This window comes from Podarcis pityusensis, assembly GCF_964106645.2.
Source record: "Podarcis pityusensis genome assembly, chromosome: 14".
NCBI lineage: Eukaryota > Metazoa > Chordata > Lepidosauria > Squamata > Lacertidae > Podarcis > Podarcis pityusensis.
In genome coordinates this window covers 537,783-555,322 of record NC_138039.1, presented here as the reverse complement: position 1 = coordinate 555,322, position 17,540 = coordinate 537,783, and the positions used below count along the sequence as shown (strand labels likewise).

General features: G+C 48.8%; 1 protein-coding gene across 3 annotated transcripts in view; it reads right to left on the bottom strand.

Annotated features, from left to right (window-relative positions):
* The window catches only part of CREBBP (CREB binding lysine acetyltransferase), a 70,806-nt gene extending 61,742 nt beyond the window's left edge, over window positions 1-9,064 (bottom strand). For 2 of the 3 annotated variants that reach the window (XM_080981439.1, XM_080981441.1), the window contains exons 1-2: window positions 8,807-9,064; window positions 5,234-5,949 (exon numbers count right to left, since the gene is read on the bottom strand). In XM_080981439.1, the coding sequence (XP_080837565.1) occupies window positions 5,234-5,949; window positions 8,807-8,891 (801 nt within the window). In that variant the 5' untranslated portion in view covers window positions 8,892-9,064. The remainder of the gene's footprint in view (window positions 1-5,233; window positions 5,950-8,806) is intronic. The other variant, XM_080981440.1, reaches the window with a different exon arrangement.
* Between the last annotated feature and the right edge of the window lie 8,476 nt (window positions 9,065-17,540).

Genomic DNA, 17,540 nt, shown 5'->3' with positions numbered 1-17,540 from the left:
TTAATTTCAGCAGAGACAAATGTAAGATTCTACACAGACAGGAATAACCAGCTGCACAAATAGAAGATGGGGGACACCTGGCTTGCCAGTAGCACATGTGAAAAAGATCTAGGCAGACCACAAGCTGAACATGAGTCAACAGTGTGATGCAGCAGCAAAAAAGCTCATGCTATTCTAGGCTGCATCAACAGAAGTCTAGTGTCCCGATCAAGGAAAGCAATAGTACCACTCCATTGTGCCTTGGTCAAACCACACCTGGAGGAGTACTGTGTCCAGTTCTGCGCACCATAATTTAAGGAGGATATTGACAAGCTGAAATGTGTGCAGAGGAGAGTGACCAAGATGATACAGCGCCTGGAAAGGTTGAAGGAGCTGGGTATGTTTAGCCTGGAAAAGAGGAGGCTGAGAGGAGATGTGAGGGTCTTCTTCAAATATCTAAATGCTGTCACTTGGAAGATGGAGCAAGCTTGTTTCCTCCTGCTCTGGAGGGTAGGACTCGAACCAATAATGATAATGATAATTTTATTGCTTATACCCCGCCCATGTGGCTGGGTTTCCTGGGCAGCTTCCAGCAAAATATAAAACATAATAAAATGTCATAAAATGGCTTCAAGTGGCAAGAAAGGAGATTCCAAATCAACATCAGGAAGACCTTTCTGATGGTAAGAGCTGTTCGACAGTGGAACAGTCTCCCTTGGAAGGTTGTGGACTCCTTTCTTGGAGGTTTTTGAGAAGAGGGTGGGTGGTCATTTGTCATTTATGACCTAGCTGAGATTCCTGCATTGCAGGAGGTGGACTAGAGAACCATCAGGATCCCTTCCAACTTAAAATTCTATGGCCCTGAAGAAGCTAGATGTACCTCTTCAGCAACAAGGGAAACATACAGCAACCAAGGGGCAAGCTCCACAAACTAGTGATTGAAAGATTTCACGGAGACATTAACTCAGGTTTCCTCAACCTTGCCCCCCCAGATGTTTTTTGGCCTACAACTCCTATGATCCTTAGCTAGCAGGACCAGTGGTCAGGGATGGTGAGAATTGTAGTCTCAGAACATCTCAAGGGCCAAGGTTGAGGAAGCCTGCATTAACTGCGGGTAGGGATTTGGAGCCAATATGACTTCCATTCACAAGAACACCAAGCTAAATTACCTAAAATCCTTTCTGGGTGGGGCAACAGCTGCAAAACCTTAACCCAAGTAAAAAGGACAACTGATATCTTGGCTTTCTGCCACATAGATAATGTCCGTGAGACTCAAGTACACAGTCTGGAGTCCACGGGAGTTCTCTCCAATACCTATGGAAGTCTATTGTCCTTTATCACATGCAATTTCAGTGGCCTGCCAGCAAAACTAGCTGCTGACCAATGCTACTTCTTTAAATTTAAACGATTTACTGTATAACCAACTCTTCATCTACACAGACACCAGAACATAAAAAAGCAAATAATGTAACATACAACACACACACACACACACACAAAATGCAACCATTAAAACAAATAAATGTAACTTAAAAACATTTTAAGTTCACCAACTTAAAATGCTTGGGAAAATGTGTCAGTCTTAACATGCCACTTTAGTTATAACAAAGTTTGGTCCAGTCATTCCAGACAAGGCACCAACAAGGAGAAGGGTTTATCCCAAATCACCACATAGCAAGCTTCTGCAAACAGTGGAATACAGAGAGGAGCCTCTTTTGATGATCCCAAGAACCTGGCAGACTGGCATATGGAAGAGGCAATTCTTAAAGTATTTGGATCCCAAGACATGTAGGATTCTTAAAGGTAAGCAACAGTGTTTCTGATTGGGCTTGAAAGCAAATACAGTGGTGCCTCGCAAGACGAAATTAATTCGTTCCGCGAGTTTTGTCGTCTTGCGATTTTTTTCGTCTTGCGAAGCACGGTGTCGGGAAAGTTCTGGGAAAGCTTCAAAAATCACCAAAGTCTTTAAAAACCTCAAAAAAGGCTACCACACTGCGTTCTATGAGTTGCTCCTTGAAGTCAAGTCGCAACTGTATTAACGGTGTTAAGAAAAAGGAAACAAACTTGCAAGACGTTTCCGTCTTGCGAAGCAAGCCCATAGGGAAAATCGTCTTGCGAAGCAGCTCAAAAAACAAAAAACCCTTTCGTCTAGCGAGTTTTTTGTCTTGCGAGGCATTCGTCTTGCGAGGTACCACTGTAGACAGTCAACATAATTCTTTTAGAATTGGGTTGAGTCTACCAGTTAAAATTCTGACAGGTAATTCATGTTTTCTGACAATCTTCAAGGGCAGCCCCACATACAATACATCAGGGGTGGGCAAATTTTTCTTAGCAGCGGGCTGGTCCATTGTCCCTCAGACCTTGTGGCGGGTCGGAGAAGCAGAACGGGGTGTGTGTGAGCGAGCTGGAAGAAGAGGCGAGGGGGGCAAGTAGTCCTCCTCCCCACCCCCTGCGCTTACCTTCTCGTGGGTAGGCAGAGCAAGCTCGTCTGTTCCGCTCTCTGGCCCACAGGAGCACCAGGGCATCGGTGGCAGCGGGAGGAAGAGGCCGAGCAGCAGCAGCTCTGCCAATCAAATGCCGTGTCTGGTTTACTGAGGTAAACCAGGCACAGCATTTGATTGGCAGAGCCACCGCCACTCGGCCTCTTCCTCCTGTCACCATCGCCGGGAGCCTCGGCTTTGCGGCGGGTTCCAGCTTTGCAGTGCGGGCCGGACACAGGTAGGCCTGATCTGGCCCGAGGCCCATAGTTTGCTGACCCCTGCAGTACATCACAGCAATGCAGTCAGGATACTAGAGCACAGATCACTGTGACCCCAGACTATCCTTGCCTAGGACAGTCCTGGCCAATGAACCACCTCAAAATGGAAAAAGGCCACCTGAATCTGTAAGTAACAATGTTGGATGCAAAAACACCCCCAGAATACATATTTGTTAAAAGCAGCGAACCAGTGGGAAAAAAAATGTCAACGACTTCCATCTCAGAGACAACACAGCAGGATAACATGGTCAAAGCCACTGAGAGAATAAACAGGGTCACACTTCTCCCATTTCTCCCCCAACAATGGTCATTCATCATGGCAAGACTGTCTCAGGATCAAACCTAGCACTGAACCTGGATGAAAATGGACCCAGAAAATCCACTACGTCCAATGGCACTTGGAGTGAATCTCCACCACCTTCTACAGCTCCTCATCCAAAAACAAGGTTTTCACAACTGGGCAATAGCTATTACAAGCTTCCAGGTCCAAAGGGAGAAAAGGTCTCATCTATACACACACACACACACACACTTTTGCCCCACTAATTTTATCTCCTGAAGTCAAAACTTCACATTTTGCATGAAAAGCAAAAGGCAGTGAAGTCTGCTTTGCCATGGACAGATGGAAGAGCATGCAACTCCTCAAGGTAGGTGAGACTTCAGTGATTCACCGCAGACCCTCCAATTCTAATGCCTCTGAGCTGTGATCACCTGGAATTAGAATACAGAAACTCATACCTATTACATTTTCAGTACTTGACCCTCAGAAGTTTTGAGGCGGAGAAGAGATTAATTTTGGCTTCTGGGTTTTAAGTACAAATCAGTGTTGCAGATGTACATGTAACTATCTTTCAATTCCTCTGAAGACAAGGTATCCAACACAGTAAAATATCTGTGTATCTGTAAATATCTGTGTATCAGTAAAATATCTGTGTATCTGAAGAAGTGTGCATGCACACGAAAGCTTATACCAAGAACTAACTTAGTTGGTCTTTAAGGTGCTACAGGAAAGAATTTTTTACTTCGACTATGGCAGACCAACACGGCTACCCATCTGTAAGTAAAATATCTGTGATCCTTAGCAGAAGCAGGGACCTTCATGCTTCTCTGCCTGGCCCTTGGGATCTCCCCAGGCCATCCTTCTCCTGCGCTGAGCCACATCTACCTCAAGTGCTTTTACTTTGTGTGTATAAAACCCTTTGTGAGGGTGGAATATACTCTACTGTGAAAAGATTGCCTAGGCATTGCTCTGCCAACTTTTTTGCCTCTGGCCTCATCTACCACTGGCATGTATCCCCACAGCAGATCTTCTACAGGGGGCTGCAGCCCTCAGGTTGAACAAGATTCCCCCATCCCTGCTCTACAGCCAGATGATGACAACGAATACGCACCGACTCTTCCCAATCCCACATTAGGAGACCTTAACATTGAATGTTAATTTAAAGTAAGCTGAGGTGATGATATGACCCTCAGAACATTTCTGGGAGTGGGGTGCTCTTGCTTGTCTAGAGTACCTGACAAAATCCCCTTTATTCCACCCAGGTATACAAGTTTGCTTTCTGTTCAATTGTCTTCTTCCCTGCAACTGGTGGCAGCATTTAGTAGAGATGCTCAAGTCCAAAAAAAAATTCCTTTCCTGAACAGCAATAGAATAAAGGTCTCCTTAACACTGAATATTTACAACACTGTAATACCTGAAAGTATTAAGAGCTGTATCCAAGGCTAGTACTACTCAGAGAAGAAAGACCCATTAAAACAATGGACATGATTAACTTAAATCCATGAATTTTTAAAGGTCTATTCTGAGTAGAGCTTAGCTGGATACAACCCTAAGTGTGCAGTTCCAAGAAAAATGAAGTTTACTAGGTACAGCCAATCCTCGGCTCCCAAACACCTCCATTACTGTACGTTTCGGCTCCCGAACGCCGAAAACCCGGAAGTGCATCCTGCTCTCAAACATCGGACGTTTGACTTCCAAAAAATGTTCCGATACTTTTGGAAGTCGAACGTCCGACGTAGCTTCTACTTGAGTGCAGGATGCTCCTGCAGCCAATCGAAACCGTGCTTCGCTTGTCGAACATTTCGGAAGCCAAATAGGCTCTCGGAATGGATTATGTTTGACAACCGAGGTTTGACTGTACCACAAAAGTGGCACCTGACTTATTTGGCAGCTGTCAACAACTGTTGCTTGTGAAAAACGGTGTTTGAGAAACAGTAACACAAGGGCACATATTTAAAAGTAAGGTTATAGAGGCACACTTGCAAGATTTAACATTATCCTCCTCACTAAACACGAAGAATCAATACTTTAACTGGCCCAGCTAATTCCTTGACTGCTTATAACAATTCTGTCGTATTTACTCCTACAAGAATTTTGATAGCTGCACACGGAGACCAGTTAGACCCAAGCCAGAAGCAAACATCTTCAACTTTAGCATCCATAAGATCAGTTCAAGAGACACTATAACAAAAACAACTGAAGTGAGTGCCACGTACTTTTGCCATGGCTCCTGCCTGGGCTGTGTTCAGGCCCGTATGACCTGTCATTTGAGGAGACACCTGTGTCAAGGTCTCTGCCAGCACGCTGCTTGCATTTCCCTGCATGGCGGGGGTAGAATACTGCATCCCGGCACCTCGTCCTCTTCCAGCTGCTCCGAGGGATCCATTCATTACCTGCCCTTGCCCTTGCTGGGCCTGGCTCATTAACGTGTGGCCGCCAGAGTTACTGTTGTGAAGACCCGGGTGAGCCTGGCTGAAGCCAGTGTTCATGCACATCGCCGCTCCTGCCTGGGAGGCTGCTGGGCTGCTGGCCACCATCCCCACTTGTTTCTGGGCTTGGGAGTTCAAGGCCGGAGCAGCTGGGGTGCTAGGCCCAGAAGTGCTGGCGGCCTGCTTGGCCAGACTCGAGGCAGCAGCGTCCGCCTGGCTTAAGGGGTTCTTGCCCAGGACGCCCAGGCTGCTAATGGTGACGCCGCTCGGCTGCCCCTGGACTTGGTTATTCACTCCTGGCGTGGCGGCACTGCTGGAGTTCACGGCCCCAATTCCCGGGTTAAGAGAAGAGCCGCTGCCTCCCCTCAGAAGTTCAGAAAGTTGCTTGTGTTTGGAAGCTGCATCTTGAATAAGGTTCCCACTGCTGCTTAAGAGACTCAACTCTCCATTAGGGATCAGCTCATCCGGAAGATCATTTTCCAAGTCAAACAGGGGCTCAAAATCTGCAAGGTGAACAGAGGAGGTTGATGTAAGAGACAGAACATTCACACCCAGTTGATTTGCTTCTTGATGCAGCTGCTCAGCAACCCTGCTCAAGACAAGTTCTGCTGTGTGCAACTATGCCTACATGTTACAGCTTCCCCGTTCAAATAACTGAGAGGCAGTTGCTAAAGAAAAGCGAAGCCTTTCTGTATTCTGATACTTTGCTGAGCAGCCAAACATGTTTTAAATTGTTGTATAAGGCACCATATGACTTAACTTTAGCATAACGCAAAAGTACCTTGTACGCAAGAAGCAAAATACCAGTAAATTAGGTGCAGGCAGGAACAAGGGGGGGAAATGTAACGTTGCCCTCTCAACTATCTCTACTCAAGTATGACTGGGAAGCAAAGTCTTTAAGCAAATAACAATCTGTCAAACCTTTTCCTCTCTTTTTAAATCTAGTTTCTATATGCATGAGGTTTATGAACTTTTTTCCACAGTAGAACTGCTTCAAGATAGTATTCAAATCAAATCAAATCAAATATTTTATGTTAGCCTTGAGAGAGACTGAGAGTGAGGACCTGTCAACACCTTAGTGCAGGCATCCCCAAACTCAGACCTCCAGATGTTTTGGAACTACAACTCTTACCATCCCTAGCTCACAGGAACAGTGGTCAGGGATGATGGGAATTGTAGTCCCAAAACATCTGGAGGGCCAAGTTTGGGGATGCCTACCTTAGTGTCTAGAAGGAAGGGTGAGTTAAACGTGGAATGAACTAATGTACCTTCCACATCATAACAAAACAAAGAGAAATCAAGAATGAAGCAGCACACACAAATTTAGGAAAAACTAATCTGATGTTTATGTCAGTACTGTACATCGCTAATGGGAAAGTATGTTAGAAGCAGATACTGCAACACCCTTTCCATGTAGAAGCCTATTAGTAGAATCTCACCAAGCCACACTCAGCACCACTTTTGGTTCGAAGATCCACTTCAAAGCCTAGTTTCCAAGGCTTGCACAAACTCTGTTTGAAAATAATGGCCACGTTCACATGTAACACTAAGGCAGACCGTGGCTTAGCACAAACACAAGGCTCCCAAAGAGGAGATCCCAGTCACTTTGCTCCTCCCTGGTCCTTTTAGCTCAGCCCAGCATGGCAGTGGCAACTAAGCCAAGGTAGGGTTTAGCATGTTGTCTGGACCCAGCACCATAGTTAAGCTCTCTCTTCCCTAACCATGATTTATAGCTGAGGTTTTTTCTTTGCTGCAGAAGGTGTTTAAGGAAGAGAAAGCTTAATTATGTTCAAACAACGTGCTAAGGCATACCTTGGCTTTGCTGCCAATGCTGCACGGGACTATAAAAGGGTCCAAGCTCCACTCAGGGAGCGAACACCTTTGCACAGTCCCAATAAGCCATCGTTTAGCTTACTGTTACATGCAAACGAGTTTGCTGAAAACCAGACAGTGGGACACATGAGTACAGGACCAAACCATGGTGCAGCGCTACATATGAACCAACTCCTTAACTGAGTTTGGGGTGTACAATGCATGCATATAGTTTCAGTACTAGGGTCTCAGAAATGTCACATTATTTCAATATGGCATTAACTAGGTAAATATTTCTTTTTACATAATTTCAAGCCCAAATTATCCGTTTAAAATATTAACATGGAACATTTTATCCGATATTTCGAACAGCTTAAAAACAATAAACAAGCAAACCAAAAATAAAGATACAAAGCCACCACCTGATGAGACAGTTTAAAATAGTCACAATAGTGAAAATGCTTTTAAACATCTGGATAAATAGAAAATATTCTGCCCAGCACTTAAAAGAAAACTAAGTTGGCGTCAGGTGTACCTCTCTAGGGAGGGCATTCCACAGCTGGGGTGCCACATTGCCAAGCAAGCTCTCTCCTTCATTGAGACAAAGTTCATTTCTGATGGAGGAGTTCCACTGAGTTAAATAGCTATTGGAATATAGTCCAAATTGGGGAAACACTGAATAATTTGAAAGCTAAATACTGCAAGAACAGGCATCTCATGAGCTGTAGCACCTTGCATATCATCAGAGAAACCATCTCCTGAAGCTCCTTCTACCATAACCCTCCTGACACATTTGGAGAGCCTGAGGCAAGCCAGCATTCCATCCAAATGCCTGAAAGCACAAAATGTATTCCAACACCAGGCCCCCTTTTGTCCCTAATGCTTAATGCTCAACCCTTGAAGTTGTACAGCAGAACTGACATGAGCGCAACATTGTGCAGACAGAAAACTTCCCAGGGACGAGGGATACAGCGTTGTTCAGCATCCTCCCACGGCCACAATGTTACTTCCCATCAATGGGTAGCAGAAGGCTCAACATGCTGGAAAAGAAGCCCAGGGCCCCAGTATCCCAAAGCCCCGCGACGGATCGGCCCTGGGGCGCTTTGAACCTGCAAGCCCACCAAATGAGCCGTCGGTCCGCCCTTCCCGGGTCCATTCCTGACCCCCGTGGAAACTCCGCCTCCCTTTCATCCCTGAACGCGAGGAGTCCATGTGCGCGGCTGCCGGGCGCACCTGCGCGGGATCCCCGAGGGGAGAGGCCGGGCAGCGTCCGTCTCCGCTTCCCCGGAGCTGCTGCTGCTGCGCGGGACCCGGGGGGCCAGGGAGGCGCAGCGTGTCTCCCCCCCTTCGCCTCCAGCGGGCCTTCCCGGCCCAACCGGGACCCGGCTTCCCGCCCGCCCGCTTCCCTCGGAGGCTTCTCGGCGGCGGAGAGGGATCGGGGCCCCCGCTCTGCGCCCGGACCGAGCCCAGGGAAGCCTGCAGCGGGCGGGAGAAGCCGGGGCCAGCCGGCCGGCAGCAGCAGCAGCGGAGCCGAGGGGCCGGGCTCACCTGCGGTGTCGGCGGCGGAGAAGCCGGGCGAGTTGAGCTTGGCCCGCTTGGCGTTGGGCGGCCCGTCCAGCAAGTTCTCCGCCATGGCCTGCAGCGGCGGCGGCGGCTCCTCCTCGGCGTCCCCGTAGCGCTGGCGCTGGTGCTGCTGCTGCCCGGAGGCAGCGGCTCCCGGTCCTCGTCCTCCTCCTCCTGCTCCTCCTCCTCCTCTTGGCGGTCAGCGCCGGAGGGGCGCGGGGGGCGGAGGGGGCTCCGGCCGCCGGCCCCGCGGCTGCTGCTGCTGCTGCTGCCCCCCCATGGCCGGCGGGCGGGCGGGCGGCGGGCGGGCGGCAGGCAGGCAGGCAGGCCCGGCGCCCCTCCCCCGGCCCAGGAGGTGCCCGGATGGCGCTCCCTCCGCCCGGCCCGGCCCCCCGCTCCTCGCTCCCTCGCTCCCTCGCCCCTCCCAGCGGCGCGGGCCCGCAGGCGGAGGGAACCGGGCGGGCGGCGCGGCCCACCAGGCCCCTGACAGGCGGGCGGGCGGGCGGGCGGCGTCTCCTCAGCGGCGGCGGCGGCGTCTCTCTGCCCGCCTTCCCGGCGGGGTCTCGGCGAGGGCCGGCCTCGGGGTCCGGCGGCGGCGGCGTCTCCCGCCTCGACGTGCCCGTCGGCCCCCCTCCCGCCCTCCCGCCCGGCTGGCTGGCTGCTCTCGGCCCGGCCCGGCCCGGCTCCCGCCCGCGACGCGCTCCGGCTCCGCGACAAGATGGCGGCTGTTGATTCCTCAATTAAAAAAAAAAGAGAAAAGTTTTTTCTCTTCTCTTTTCCAGAGACGGAGGGGCGGGGCGTGCGCGGTGGCGTCAGCGCGCCAGGACACGCCCCCAGCCCCGCCGACCGCCGTAAAGGCGCGAGCAGAGGCGCAGCAGCAGCAGCAGCAGCGGCGGGAGGGAGACGCCGCCGCCGGGAGCCGGGAGCCGGGAGCCGGGAGCCGGGAGCCGGGAGCCGGGCGAGAAGACGAAGAAGCGCCGGCGAGGGACTGGCGGCTCCCCCGCTCCCGGCACATCGAGCCCGGCCCCATCGCCACACCGCCGGCGCCGGGGCGAGAAAATCGAGGAATCCTATTCGGAATAAGGGAATTTCCCTTACAAAAAGGGGAAAGTGGACAGCTATGGTTGGCGAGACCCCGGCCCAGTCTGGCGGAACTCTCTGCCACTGGAGGGGCAGCCAGGGCCGGATTTACGTAGAAGCTGAACAAGCTCTAGCTCAGGGCCCCACTCTCTTGCCCCCCCCCAAAAAAAAATAAAGGGGGAAAAACCCTGGATGTGCATTTCCAAAATATAAAATAAAAAACAAATACAGTGGTACCTTGGTTTGCAACTGCTTTGGATTACAACCATGTCAAACCCCAATGTGTGTGTCCCCTTTTTTGGATTACAACCCATTTTGGGGCGGAGACCCCATTGGCGAAAGCGCGCCTTTGGTTACAACCTGTTTTGGTTTACAACCGGACCTCTGGAACAGATTATATTTGTAAACCAAGGTAACAATGTAAAATGAAACCTACATACGGCAAAAGTATTTTCTGTTGTGTAGGCTCCTATGATGTAAGTCATGGGGCCCGCCTGCTAACCTGCTCCCTCAAATATCCCTGGTTTGCTCCTTTCTATATATAGGGTGCCTACATTCTGCATGGACTGGTTTCAGGGCAACATGTGCAAATGGTTTTAGATACCTATTAGGTCCATAAATTACCAGATAGCATGTATTCAACACAAAAAACAGCAACAATTTGTTGTTGGCAAAGGACAGCTAGACATATAAAGGGCCCCCATTGCCTCCACCCCATTATCAATTCTCTTTGGCGATCCCTCGTAGCTGAGTGAGATGGTCTTCCGTGAACACGGTTTTAACAGTGAGTCCGTAAGTGACTGGAGGCCAATTCTGGATCCACACCTCCTTCCACAGTGGGAACGTTGGTTTCCGGGCGGGAGTTGATCCTGGTGAGGGTTTGCAAATACCCTTCCTCTTAGCACTGTTTCTCCCTTGCGTCCTGAGTTCGAGCATCTTCAAAGCTCATGACACCTTTGGTCAAGGCTGTTCTCCAACTGGAGCGCTCACAGGCCAGTGTTTCCCAGTTGTCGGTGTTTATGCTACATTTTTTCAGATTTGCCTTGAGAGAGTCAGTCCATCCATCGCAAGGCCCTCCCAGGCAACAGGCAAAGGCTGGGGCCTTGAAGGAGGAAAGAGAGCTGATGGTTGTGGTTATTGGGTGGAAGCTGTGGGGCGGCCAGAGGCATGGAGCTTAAGAACATCAGGGGAGTCTGCCATGTGGCCAGACCTCTTGAGCTCCTAGTGGCTGAGCAGATTCCCAGGGGAAGCAGAAAGTAGCCAGCAAGCCCCCCCCCCCCCCGTGACTTTGCTGGGCAAGGTGGCAGGCAGGGACCACTTGGACGCTCTTTGATGCAGTGGGCTGGCGAAGGTCAGCGGACAAGGGGGTGAGCTCTAGGCGGAAGAAAATGCAGGTTGTTTTTTTTTTAAGGGAAGCAGTGGGCTTGAGCCTTGTGCAAACAGGGCCGTCTTTACCCAGGGGTGCAAGGGGTGTGGGGCACCCGAGTGCTGAATTCTGGGGGGCACAAAATGTATACCTACTGTATACTGGTCCCTCTTGATTAGTGGCAGTGAAAAGCAATGGAGTGAAAGTCTCCTCTCCTATGTCGCTCTGTTACTCTCTCTGTAGCATCAAATATTCCTGACAAGTCAGGAAACAAAAGCAGTTTTTTCCGCTGCATCGTTGTTATAGGTGAGCAATTTTCCTCCCCCCAAAAAAGCTCAATAACTTTGAGTTAACTCCCCCCCAAATTTGGGGGCTCTGGGCGGATCTTTGCACCAGCGACGCATATGCTAAAGATGGCCCTGTGTGCAAATGGCTCAAGGACTTGCAGGAGAATCAGGCCAGTGACCTGAATTTGCAGTTTGAAGCTCCTGCTGTTCTGCAGAAGCCCCTGGTCAATTTTGTTCCTACCTGAGACCCAAATTTTCCCCTCCTTCGGTTTCTGACAACTGGGACTCAGAATCATTGCAGAACGTGGCTCTGGCTGGTAGCCCTGGCAGCTTCCTCATCCTCCACGAATGTGACAAATCTTTTTCTAAAACCATCCAAATTGGTGGCTCTTATGGGAGTGTGTGACTGTCATAGTTTAGGCACTTAGTTTAGCTATGGACTGTCTTTTGTATGTCTTCCAGCTATTTTCACCCGACCATTGATGAAGGGTGGGATAAAGTTTGTGCGTTTGTAGAGCCCAAACCCCTCAACCCCCCCCCCAAAAGCAGCTAGTCCAAAGGTCTGTTCGAATCCCTGCGACAGGGTGAGCTCCTGTTGCTGTCCCAGCACCTGCCGACCTGGCAGTTCGAAAGCACGCCAGTGCTAGTAGATAAATAGTCACCTTTGACTGGACTTAACTGTCCAGGGGTCCTTGATCTTGACCTCCTAACCTCACACTCCATGACTGCTCTGCCATTTATGCTTACTAGTTCTACCCCACTCTTGGTCACAGTACCCCGGCTGTCCTGCAAGCTGCTCCACTGTCCGGCAGGCTCTTCTGCTTATTATTTCAACACAAAAGGATATCCCGTATTTTCCGCTCCATAAGACGCACCTGACCATAAGACGCACCTAGTTTTTAGAGGAGGAAAACAAGAAAAAAAATATTCTGAACAAAACAGTGGATGTATGATTTTTGTGGTTCATGCTGTTGCCACAGACATGATATGTGATTTGACAGTGAGTTTCTCTCCTCGTTGCTTGGTTTAGTATTCCTGTCTCCTCTCCTTGCAAGTTCGCTGCCTTTACCTGCCCCCTCCCAGGCAGCCTCCTTTATCGCTAGAGTCCCTTATCTCCCTCCCGATTGCTTGCTGATCAGCTGCTCAGCGGCTTTGTTTCAACACCCCTCTTTCTAAAAAAAGAAAAGAAAAAAAAGCACGACCCGCTTTTTGCCCCAGGGCAATTCGGCTCCAGGGACCATGCATTTGCTCCATAAGATGCACAGACATTTCCCCTTACTTTTTAGGAGGAAAAAAGTGCTTCTTATGGAGCGAAAAATACAGTAAATAAGAAATAAACTACATTCCACGAGCCAAACATTCTCTTTGCAAACCCCTCTCCAAAACGGCATCGGAAAGAGCCGCACTTCCTCGCAGCATTTCGGGGGCATTCAGCAATCTCTTTCTGCCCCCAGCCCCCTCTAACTTCTGCAGAGCTATATTTCCAGCGTAATGAACAACCAAGGAGCAAATCTCATCATCCTCAAGAGAAGCAGGGAATTAAAAAAATCAAACTGGTACATGGAGAATTTCACAAGGAAAAGGGTCGCCCTGAGGACCTCTTGTCCCCCCCCCCCTTTTTGAATAACTTTTTGTCGGGTTTTATAAACAAAGATCATAGCAATAAGAAAGGACACAAATTAATAGACCAAGTCTTCTTGTGTCGTTTGTGTATCACAAAAACAGCGCGATAAATTTGCAGCAATATCTGCAACACAGGGCTCATTCTTAGTGGTCAATGTGTGAGTTCTTGGTTTGTGAATTGGTTTAAACAAAACCAAAGGGGAAATAGAACAGAACAGAAATAACAGATAACATGCAGCATTGCACAGCTAAATGCCTAGTCAGGAACCCTTGCGGTTGTGCTTAGATAAAGTGTGAGTAATAGTCATTTTTCCTCTTAAGCTACCAATGAATCAATATGAAGGCACATTGATGAATGTGGGAGCAGGGTTCAAAGGGAAGATAATAATTTATGTTGACATTTAAATTTGGATTCACTAGATTGACCAAAGGCTGAAGGGGGATTGTTCATTTTCTGGAATATTGGCATGTTGTAAAATTTAATAATAAAATAAAGCCATATTTCTTTATCTGTTCGTGTGTCAATCATAGGCTATTTGCTAATCTCTCAAGAAGGGCTGTTTCCCAAGTTGTTTTGTACCAATTGTCTATCATTGTCCCTGAAACGTCTTTCCAGAGTCTAGTTATATTATTTCTAGCCGCTTGCAATGAATAGCTTATTAATGCTTTATTATATAAATCCAGATTGTTGTCTTGAAATATACTTCATAAAGCTAAATTTGGTTTGACTTCCAATGGTAATTTTCTCATTTTATTAATTTCTTGGAATATCGAATTCCAGAAAGGCTGGATTTTTGTACATTCCCACCACATGTGGAGATAAGTACCGGGTGTGCAGCAGCCCTGCCAGCACTGACATAAAGCAATTAAACGTTGATAGAATTAAAACTATATACACATCTAAAATCTATTAAACCCAAACCAATCATTACAATAAAAGCAGCATTAAAAGGTTAGGCTGGCCTCGACCAAAGCCAGGGCCTTTTCGGCTGTGGCCCCAGTCTGGTGGAACGCTCTGTCTCAAGAGACCAAGAGATCATTAAAAGGAGTCAGTCCCCCAAAGCCTGTTGGAACAAGAAGGTCTTTGTCTGCCATCGCAAGGACAGCAAGGAGGGAGCCAGTCTGGCTTCCCTAGGCAGGGAGTTCCAAAGTTGTCTGGGAGGAGCCACCACCGAGAAGGCCTTCTACTGCCTCCCCACCAAGTGTGCCTTCAAGGGTGGCAGGACTGAGAGAATGGCCTCTCCCCAAGATCCCCAAACCCTTGAGGTTTAATAATAATAATAATAATAATAATAATAATAATAATTTATTTATATCCCGCCCTCCCTGGCCAGAACCAGGCTCAGGGCAGCTAACATCAAAATATAAAATTCTGCAATCAACTGAAATACAGCTTAAAATCAGATTAAATCAAAACAAGATCAGATGGCTACCTGCAAATTATAACTATAACTATAACTATAGGGCAGGGGTCAGCAAGGTTTATGTTGCCTGGGCCAGATCGGTCCCATGGAGATCCCTCCATGGGCCGGGTTGTGCACACACGCCTGTGATTTTTGGCGCCGCGAAAGCGAGTCCCTGCGCTGCGCTGTGCCAGTTTAGCGCAGCAAGCGAGTGGGCGACTCAGTTTGGGGGCGGCTCGGGGGTCGGTCAAACAACCTCAGTGGTACACTTCTGGCCCATGGGCCTTAGGTTGCTGGCCCCTATTGGGAACCTTAAGTACTCACCAAGCTCAGCTATTTGTATGAGCCAGTGAGAAGAGTTAGAGAGGCCCCTTATATGCATGGTGTGATGGCCTGGGAATCTGATTCAGAGGCTGAACCGGAGGAACCCCAGCCTGCACAGGAGTCCCCGCCTCCAGGGCCGGCTGAGCTGGGGCAGGGCCTTGAATCTGAAGGGCCCTCACCTGTGCCGGACCCTCAGGAGCAGACACCAGCTGAATCCGCTCTGGTTCCAGAGGTGATCCAAGGACCCATTGCCTGCAGGTGCTCCTCTCCCAGCCCTGTCAGGGGAAGGTGAGGTTGCCTCTGAGTCCAGTAACCCTCCAGCCTCTCCTGAGCTGCAGAGGCTCAGGGCAGAGAGGCGGAGGGAACTAAGTTCTCGCAGGAGGAGTGCTCGCCTTAAGGCCAGGAGAGGCGAGTCACCTGTGACCGGGGCCGCCCTATGCCTCGGAGGAGATAATGGCCAGCTCGTCCAGTCCCAGGTTGCGGGAGCAGCATCGTTGGTAACTTGTTCCTGCCGGCCCCCTGACCTGCTCTCCTCAGTTCCTGACCACGCCCGACTCCTCGCTTTGGACCTCGCTTCACCTCTGACGGACAGCCTCCTTACCCTCGACCTAGGACCGGACTTAGACCATGCCGCACGGTAACCCCCCCCCGGGACCCGCACACAGGGTCTTGTAAAAGGAGAGGGGTCAGACTGAGCCCCCGACCAAAGGCCAGGCGGAACAGTGGGGTGCCACAGGGTTCTGTCTTGGGCCCGGTCTTATTCAACATCTTTATCAACGACTTGGATGATGGACTCAAGGGCATCCTGATCAAATTTGCAGATGATACCAAACTGGGAGGGGTGGCTAACACCCCAGAGGACAGGATCACACTTCAAAATGACCTTGACAGATTAGAGAACTGGGCCAAAACAAACAAGATGAACTTTAACAGGGAGAAATGTAAAATATTGCACTTGGGCAAAAAAAATGAGAGGCACAAATACAAGATGGGGGACACCTGGCTTGAGAGCTGTACATGTGAAAAGGATCTAGGAGTCTTTGTTGACCACAAACTTGACATGAGCCAAGAGTGTGACGCGGCAGCTAAAAAAGCCAATGCAATTCTGGGCCTCATCAATAGGAGTATAGCATCTAGATCAAGGGAAGTAATAGTGCCACTGTATTCTGCTCTGGTCAGACCTCACCTGGTGTACTGTGTCCAGTTCTGGGCACCACAGTTCAAGGAGGACACTGACAAACTGGAACGTGTCCAGAGGAGGGCAACCAAAATGGTCAAAGGCCTGGAAACGATGCCTTATGAGGAACGGCTAAGGGAGCTGGGCATGTTTAGCCTGGAGAAGAGGAGGTTAAGGGGTGATATGATAGCCATGTTCAAATATATAAAAGGATGTCACATAGAGGAGGGAGAAAGGTTGTTTTCTGCTGCTCCAGAGAAGCGGACACGGAGCAATGGATCCAAACTACAAGAAAGAAGATTCCACCTAAACATTAGGAAGAACTTCCTGACAGTAAGAGCTGTTTGACAGTGGAATTTGCTGCCAAGGAGTGTGGTGGAGTCTCCTTCTTTGGAGGTCTTTAAGCAGAGGCTTGACAACCATATGTCAGGAGTGCTCTGATGGTGTTTCCTGCTTGGCAGGGGGTTGGACTCGATGGCCCTTGTGGTCTCTTCCAACTCTATGATTCTATGAACAGCTCCATCTTGCAGGCCCTGTCAACCATATGGCTGGCAGGTGCGCAGCTTCCCTCCCAAGCCTCTGGTGACTGAAGGTGAAGAGAGAAAGTGGCTCCGTAAGACAAATCGGCCCCCCCTCGGCCACTGGAAGGATTTTCTGCAGTGGCTCCTTTTTTTAAAAAAAAATAATATTTATTAAAGTTTCAAAAGAAGAAAAATCACATTAATAAAAAATTAACAATAAAAAGGAAAAATACAAAGTAGAAAAAAGAAAAAAACAGTTAAAAACAATTCCATCTTTTCATCACTTCTTTTACATTTACTTTTTTCCCGGACCTCCTCATACCTCCCTCTTTTGTATTCCAATTCAATTTGTTAATCCAACAATTCCTTTCCCTCCTTTTTAATCCTAATCTTTAATCTTGATATATTATAACTTTAAATTTTTACATATTAAAAACCAATTTTTCCATATTCTTTTGTACCTGTACAGCTAGAAACCACTTAACTTCAATCCAACATCATTCTAACATTCATTAATTTTGCAGTATTTCTGTAAATAGTCTTTAAATTTCTTCCAATCTTCTTCCACCGACTCTTCTCCCTGGTCACGGATTCTGCCAGTCATTTCTGCCAATTCCATATAGTCCATCAATTTCATCTGCCATTCCTCCAGTGTGGGTAAGTCTTGTGTCTTCCAATGCTTTGCAATAAGTATTCTTGCTGCTATTGTAGCATACATAAAGAAAGTTCTGTCCTTTTTTAACACCGATTGGCCGACTATGCCCAGGAGAAAGGCCTCTGGTTTCTTCTGCAGTGGCTCCTTTTGTGAGATGCCCTCAATGAAGGGAGGCATGTTTGTGAGACACAAATGAGTCGGGCAACACCTGGGTGAGCAGGTGAGTTTGAAGGAGGTGCTGGGAAGTGGATAACAGTTGTGGTCTGCTTTATTTCCTTTGGGG